This window comes from Colobus angolensis, unplaced genomic scaffold, assembly GCF_000951035.1.
Source record: "Colobus angolensis palliatus isolate OR3802 unplaced genomic scaffold, Cang.pa_1.0 Scaffold121, whole genome shotgun sequence".
NCBI classification, from domain to species: Eukaryota; Metazoa; Chordata; class Mammalia; order Primates; family Cercopithecidae; genus Colobus; species Colobus angolensis.
In genome coordinates, this window is record NW_012113253.1 from 5,304,453 (window position 1) to 5,312,613 (window position 8,161).

The 8,161-nt window shown below is 39.4% G+C and overlaps 1 protein-coding gene across 2 annotated transcripts in view; it reads left to right on the top strand.

Annotated features, from left to right (window-relative positions):
• Window positions 1-5,067, top strand: part of KLF10 (Kruppel-like factor 10) — a 7,192-nt gene extending 2,125 nt beyond the window's left edge. The window contains exons 1-4 of one of the 2 annotated variants that reach the window (XM_011931364.1): window positions 1-370; window positions 1,450-1,683; window positions 1,787-2,699; window positions 3,461-5,066. In XM_011931364.1, the coding sequence (XP_011786754.1) occupies window positions 368-370; window positions 1,450-1,683; window positions 1,787-2,699; window positions 3,461-3,720 (1,410 nt within the window). In that variant the 5' untranslated portion in view covers window positions 1-367 and the 3' untranslated portion in view covers window positions 3,721-5,066. Of the gene's footprint in view, window positions 371-1,449; window positions 1,684-1,786; window positions 2,700-3,460 lie in introns of both variants that reach the window. The other variant, XM_011931355.1, reaches the window with a different exon arrangement.
• The last annotated feature ends 3,094 nt before the right edge of the window (window positions 5,068-8,161 follow it).

Below are 8,161 nucleotides of genomic sequence, written 5' to 3' on the forward strand. Positions count from 1 at the left end.
CTCCCTTTCCTCCCCTCCCTGTTTCCCTTCCTGTCTTTCCCAGCTCACGCTCTCTTTCTCTGCCGCCTGCCTTTCTTTTTTCCTTTCTTTGCCTTGGCGTCTTGGGGCTGTTACACACACGCGCGCTGTCCATTGCAGCTTACATAAAGGCGGGCGCGATTATGCAATTGCATTGTTAGAGATATTTCAAGAGCAGTGGCTCGTTGTCTTAGGATTTCAACACGAAGGCATCATGCATTTTTGAAAAACTAGTATTGAGAATAATACCTTGCAACGTAAAGAATGTTTGCTTTTTTTTTGGTATTTTTACACAATCTCTGACCAAACAAGTCTGAACAGTTTTTTTTTTTAATGAAAAATAGGAGAAATGGTGGGTAGTACCTTTTTTTATAGTGTAGTTCAAAGAAGTTTACTATAAAACATTAGGTAGGAGTTCTACACATAAGTGCAAAACGTGCTGTTACTTTGTCATCAAGTAGTTCTTTAAGGAATTAAAATATATTCTACTTTGATTATGCTCACTCTTTAAAGTCGGTTTTTGCAAATTCCAAGTAGAATATTACATTTTTTGATTATCCAGTTTTTAGTAATTTTGCATTAGCTAAGTTGTAGTTATGCATGGCAAACCATTGTGTCAAATAGATTCAGTAAAAGGGAGCACAAATATGAAGAGGTTGAAAGTTAATTAAAATAAGCATTGGAATTTTTTTCTATGTATTTCACTTGATTTTTCTTTACCATAATCAAGTTATCAAATAACTTTAGATCTTAAATAATACAATTTTAACTTGAAAGATACCCTGAGGATCCCTTATCTTTGATTTTTATCCCAAAGTGCAAAGTGAGACTTTCCAAAAGGTCAGACCCATAGCAACAGGCCAGAGCTCTACTACATTTTGTCTTTATTAGAAGGTTTTGGCTTTCTTTTTTTCTATCAGAAATTTGTACCTCAAAAGACCTCATACCATACCTGTAATATTTTTAAAAGATAAATTTTTCGCAGCACTCTCCCTTATTTTGTCCGACTCTAGTTGCAGGTAGCTACTCTGGAAAGTCTTTATAAAACACTTTTTTTTCTTCTTAGCCAAATACTTCTCTTTTTGGATCACAAATGCATTGATAATTTTCGTCTTAGTCCCCTTAATGGGACTAGGTGTGCCTCTCTTCCATGAAAGGATATCAGTGTTAAAGTCTAAGTGTTAGAGAAAGAATGAGGAAGATTTTATTGCCACTACTGTGAGGTTTGGGTTACCTACCTAACAAGTGTAGCTGAACTTCCTAAGTATCATAGTAGGTGTGAGAGGAAAATTATTTCGGATTCTAACTTGGAAAGTTGTGAGTTGTTAAAAAAAAAAACAAAAACAAAAACAAAACAGTATTTGCTCGTTTCTCTGTGTGTCATTTGGATGACAAAAAATATGCTTATAAACTTTCCTCTTGTTTTTATAGGAGGAAAGAATGAAAATGATTTCTGAAAGGCCAAAAGAGAGTATGTATTCCTGGAACAAAACTGCGGAGAAAAGTGATTTTGAAGCTGTAGAAGCACTTATGTCAATGAGCTGCAGTTGGAAGTCTGACTTTAAGAAATACGTTGAGAACAGACCTGTTACACCAGTGTCTGATTTGTCAGAGGAAGAGAATCTGCTTCCTGGAACACCTGATTTTCATACAATCCCAGCATTTGTAAGTATTATTGTTTTTAAGATAGATGTAAATTACAGAATTTCTTAAAATTTACGTAATAAACTGTAGATTTCTCATGCTTATATATTTCCCTTTTCTTTAGTGTTTGACTCCACCTTACAGTCCTTCTGACTTTGAACCGTCTCAAGTGTCAAATCTGATGGCACCAGCGCCATCTACTGTACACTTCAAGTCACTCTCAGATACTGCCAGACCTCACATTGCTGCACCTTTCAAAGAGGAAGAAAAGAGCCCAGTATCTGCCCCCAAACTCCCCAAAGCTCAGGCAACAAGTGTGATTCGTCATACAGCTGATGCCCAGCTGTGTAACCACCAGTCCTGCCCAGTGAAAGCAGCCAGCATCCTCAACTATCAGGACAATTCTTTTAGAAGAAGAACCCACCTAACTGTTGAGGCTGCAAGAAAGAACATACCATGTGCCGCTGTGTCACCAAACAGATCCAAATGTGAGAGAAACACAGTGGCAGATGTTGATGAGAAAGCAAATGCCGCACTTTATGACTTTTCCGTGCCTTCCTCAGAGACGGTCATCTGCAGGTCTCAGCCAGCCCCCGTGTCCCCACAGCAGAAGTCAGTGTTGGTCTCTCCACCTGCAGTATCTGCAGGGGGAGTGCCACCTATGCCGGTCATCTGCCAGATGGTTCCCCTTCCTGCCAGCAACCCTGTTGTGACAACAGTCGTTCCCAGCACTCCTCCCAGCCAGCCACCAGCCGTTTGCCCCCCTGTTGTGTTCATGGGCACACAAGTCCCCAAAGGCGCCGTCATGTTTGTGGTACCCCAGCCCGTTGTGCAAAGTTCAAAGCCTCCAGTGGTGAGCCCGAATGGCACCAGACTCTCTCCCATTGCCCCTGCTCCTGGGTTTTCCCCTTCAGCAGCAAAAGTCACTCCTCAGATTGACTCATCAAGGATAAGAAGTCACATCTGTAGCCACCCAGGATGTGGCAAGACATACTTTAAAAGTTCCCATCTGAAGGCCCACACGAGGACGCACACAGGTACCGGCCACTTCTTTCTTATGTCTTTAGTGTTTAAATGAAGAGGTTTTGGCTGTGATCACACATTTAAACCCAGGATGATAAGGAGGAACTTGCCTTAGCTAGTTTAGAGGATGGTATTTACCAGTGCAAGGTCCTCCAAAAGGCTTTATTGGAGGCTGCTCACGAGTGCCATAATCCCTGCACTTTAGGAGACCAAGGTGGGAGGATTGTTTGAACACAGGAGTTCAAGAGCAGCCTGTGCAACATAGTGAGACCTCATCTCTACAAATAATTTAAAAATAAATAAGTGTGTAAATAAAGACTTGATTGATGTGCTTTTGTTTCAGTCTCTCAAATGATTCTGTAGATGTCTGAATAGTTACTTTAATAAGGTATCTTTAAAGCTTTTGAATCATAGTTGAAGTCAGGAAGTCTTTTCATTTTTGGCTTTCTAAAGGGATGAGGTCTTGCTCTATTGCCCAAACTGGTCTCAAACTTCTGGGCTCAAGCTATCCTCCTGCCCCAGCCTTCTGAGTAGTGGGGACTACAGATGCATACCACCCCACCCGGCTGCCTTATTTCATGAGGAGAAGAGTTTTGTAAATGTGATCGAGTGACAAGTTGAAATTGGAGCAATACATACCTCATATTCATTTGACGGTTTGATTTATTAGCTTTTATTATTTAAAATATATCTCCTCATATACTTCTAGATAGAACTGAACATGTAATTTATCGCAGTCTTATACATAACAATGATTTGTATTTCTTTGTTTTAGGAGAAAAACCTTTCAGCTGTAGCTGGAAAGGTTGTGAAAGGAGGTTTGCCCGTTCTGATGAACTGTCCAGACACAGGCGAACCCACACGGGTGAGAAGAAATTTGCGTGCCCCATGTGTGACCGGCGGTTCATGAGGAGTGACCATTTGACCAAGCATGCACGGCGCCATCTATCAGCCAAGAAACTACCAAACTGGCAGATGGAAGTGAGCAAGTTAAACGACATTGCTCTACCTCCAACCCCTGCTCCCACACAGTGACAGACTGGAAAGTGAAGAGTCAGAACTAACTTTGGTCTCAGCGGGAGCCAGTGGTGATGTAAAAATGCTTCCACTGCAAGTCTGTGGCCCCACAACATGGGCTTAAAGCAGAAGCCCCACAGCCTGGCGCGAAGGCCCCTCCTGGGTTAGGTGACAAAAAGGGCTTCGGCCACAGGCAGGTCACAGAATGGCAGGTTTCATTTCTTATCACATAAGAGAGATGAGAAAGCTTTTATTCCTTTGAATATTTTTTTGAAGGTTTCAGATGAGGTCAACACAGGTAGCACAGATTTTGAATCTGTGTGCATATTTGTTACTTTACTTTTGCTGTTGATACTTGAGACCAACTTTTCAATGTGATTCTTCTAAAGCACTGGTTTCAAGAATATGGAGGCTGGAAATAAACATTACGGTACAGAGATGGAGATGTAAAATCAGTTTGTATTATTACAAATATTGTCATCTTTTTCTAGAGTTATCTTCTTTATTATTCCTAGTCTTTCCAGTCAACATCGTGGATGTAGTGATTAAATATATCTAGAACTGTCATTTTTACACTATTGTGAATATTTGGAATTGAACGGCTGTATATTGCTAAGAGGGCCCAAAGAATTGGAATCCTCCTTAATTTAATTGCTTTGAAGCACAGCTACAATTTGTTTTTGTATTTTTGTTTTGAAAGTTTAACAAATGACTATATCTAGGCATTTCATTATGCTTTGAACTTTAGTTTGCCTGCAGTTTCTTGTGTAGATTTGAAAATTGTATACCAATGTGTTTTCTGTAGACTCTAAGATACACTGCACTTTGTTTAGAAAAAAAATCTGAAGATGAAAATATATATTGTAAAGAAGGGATATTAAGAATCTTAGATAACTTCTTGAAAAAGATGGCTTATGTCATCAGTAAAGTACCTTTACATTATGAGGATATAATGTGTGCTTTATGGAATTAGAAAATTAGTGACCATTATTCACAGGTGGACAAATGTTGTCCTGTTAATTTATAGGAGTTTTTTGGGGATGTGGAGGTAGTTGGGTAGAAAAATTATTATTAGAACATTCACTTTTGTTAACAGTATTTCTCTTTTATTCTGTTATATAGTGGATGATATACACAGTGGCAAAACAAAAGTAAATTGCTTAAAATATATAGTGAAAAAGTCACTATATCTTCCCATTTAACATTGTTTTTGTATATTGGGTGTAGATTTCTGACATCAAAACTTGGACCCTTGGAAAACAAAAGTTTTAATTTAAAAAAAATCCTTGTGACTTACAATTTGCACAGTATTTCTTTTGTTGTACTTTGTATCTTGTTTACAATAAAGAATTTCCTTTGGTATATAGAATGGTCATTGCATTTCTTAAAAACCATTCTCAACTCTCACCTTGACACTGATCACTTCTATTATCCAAGGACTTAGTGTCTGAATTTCTCTAAGGGTCTCATTCAAATTTAGAACTGTAGGAGTATGTCTTTAACATGAATTGATTTAGAGAGTATACAAAGTGAGGCCAAGTATCTATCTATCTGGTGAGGTAATATGTGAACCAGCCAGTTCTAAGAAACCACATTTAATTTTTAAACGTTTTTTATTTTTCAAGACACAGTTTCACTCTGTCACCCAGGCTGGAGTGCAAGTGGCATGATCTCAGCTCACTGCAACCTCTGCCTCCCAGGTTCAAGTGATTCTCCTGCCTCAGCCTCCAGAGTAGTTGGGATTACAGGCATGCACCACCACGCCTGGCTAATTTTTATGTTAGTAGAGACGGGGTTTCGCCATGTTGACCAGGCTGGTCTCAAACTCCTGACCTCAACTGACCCGCCCATCTTGGCCTCCCAAAGTGCTACTTTTTAAGCATTCTTGAATGTTTTGGTGATTTGGGGTTGAAATACAGCCCCAACTCTCAATAAAATCTTGTTAAGTAGTAGTCAAGTTGAAGGGAACACCACAGTGAATAATTACAAGCAATGAAACTGCTGTGGCAAATGAAAAGAAGACTGACTTATTAAACAGTGAGTAAATTGCTCACCTCTGGAAGTTAACTTGGACAATTAAGTGATACCTTAAATGCAATAAACATATTGGTACTTAAGCTGCATGAAAAGTAATCCACTTCTGAAGAGAAACACTTGTTAGTCACTCATCAGTAGAAAGAACTAAGGGCTGTAAATGCTACTTGGTGCATAGAGTATAATTTTGTAGATTACTATTTTAGCTTGCACTGAAATCCCCTTGTGGTCAGGAGAACATCTTCCACAATACCCAACTTAACCAGTGACCTAGAGTCTGCCTTACTGTTGAACAAACACCATGGTAAGGGTCCGTATACCGACTTGGCACCAGTTGTGGGACAAGTGTCTTGGGACATCTGTACACCTGTTGCTACTTTTCTTGGAAACTTAATACCACATGAGTGTGACACAGCTGCTGGAGAGAGGCTTTGCCATTCTGGCCTCTTGTGTAGCTTTGGTGTTGGGCGCCTGGAAGATCCTCTTCCTTTAGAGCTTTTCATGGTGGCAAGTCTCCAGAAGTGGCAATGGAGGAAGATGGCTGAAATATTTTCTGCCTCCCCTAATGCCCAGTCCTTTGTAATGATGTGGCCAGTGAAACTGTGCCACCCGTTGGCTGTGTTCTTTGCAGTCCTAGTTGGTATCTGAGATCTTTCCTTAAGAATCTTGTAAACAGAGTTATTGTTTTTGAGTTGAATGTTGAAGCAGGATCTAATTTTTTTTTTTTTTTAGATGGAGTCTTACTCTGTTGCCCAGGCTGGAGTGCATGATCTCAGCTCTCTGTAACCTCCACCTTCTGGGTTCAAATTATCCTGCCTCAGCCTTCCCGAGTAGCTGGGACTACAGGCGCCCAAAACTAATAAGTTAAACTTAGTACAATACTATTAAGTTTTCATAAGGATACTAAAATGGAGAAAAGTTGAAGCAGAAACACCTTTTTACTAGCTTAATTTTTTACTAGCTTTTCTGCTTTTTTCTATGACAGAACCTAATCCAGGATCTCAAACTGCTTTTAGCTGTCATGTCTCTGTAGCCTCCTCCAATCTGTAGTAGTTTCTGAGTCCTGTCATTTGAACATTACTTGTCAGTTACTTTGCAAAATGTCCCTTAATGTGGGTTTGTCTGATGTTTATTCATGATTAGATTGAGGCTATGGGGTATGTGGGAAAGATGCCCCAGAGTGATAATGCCCTTCTCAACACATCTTACCTACGAATACATGGTGTCCATATGCATTACTAGTGATGCTAACCTCACTCACTTTGGCTAGGGTAATATCTGCTGGAATTTTCCACTGTAAATTTACCATGTTTCTCTTTATAATTATTAAATATGCAGAGAGACATACTTTAAGACTATGCAAATAACCTGTGTCTGCTTACACTTTTCCCCATTTATTTTAGTATCCTTATGGAAATCTTGCCTGGGGCAATTATTACTGTGATATGCTAATTCCCTCATTATTTATTAAGTTGGAATTATGTAAGAGTTGTTTCTTCTCCATTTATTCAGTTTTTTTAAATGTCAGCATGGACTTGAATATTTATCTCATTCTTTGAGTTCTAACACTATACTTAATTATTCTGTGACTCAATTGTTCCATCTTCAGCCCTTATTAGCTCTTTCAGTATTCAATCATTTTTAATAACTGAAGATGAAAATTTTGTATGGTTCCACCTATCATTTCTCACTGGAACAAGAACTGTTTGGTATTAGTAACTACTTTTTTAAAGTGTTTTCTACCTGCATTGCTGCCACCCTGTCTAATCCAGCATCTCTCACTCAAGCCGGTGCAGCCACCCCTAACTGGCCTCCCTGCCTCTGTCCTGTCTTCTTACTATCCAGTCTCCTCACAACAGAGTATTTTGAAAATGCAAACCTGATCATGTCACTTTTCTGTTTAAAACACTTCAGAAATCTCCCAGTGCCCTCAGAGTCAAGTTTAGGTTTTATAACATGGTCTAGAACAGTGCTGTCTAATAGAAATATAATGTGAGCCATATATAATTTGAAATTGTCTAGTAGCCACATCAAAAAAGTAAAAAAAAAAAAAAAGTATATTTAAATTTAAAATTTTTATTTAAAAAACATTTAATTTAATGTTCGTGGTAATCTTTGCAATCTAGTCTAGTCTCAGTAGGGACTAGCCTCATTCCAAGTGCTCTGTAGCCACAGGTGGCTGGCGGCTGCTGCAGTGGACTAAACAGGTCTAGAAGACCCTGCACCTTTTGGCTTCTACCAACCTCCCACCACACCACTTTCCATCTTATACTGTACATTGTGTCTAAGCTCCGAGCCTTCCTATGTGCTATGTCTTCTGGGAATGTTTTCCCTGCCCCCCAACCCCTTTCCCCCCACCCTGAGGCGTAGTCTCACCGTTGTCCAGCCTGGAGTGCAATGATGTGATCTCGGCTCACTGCAACCT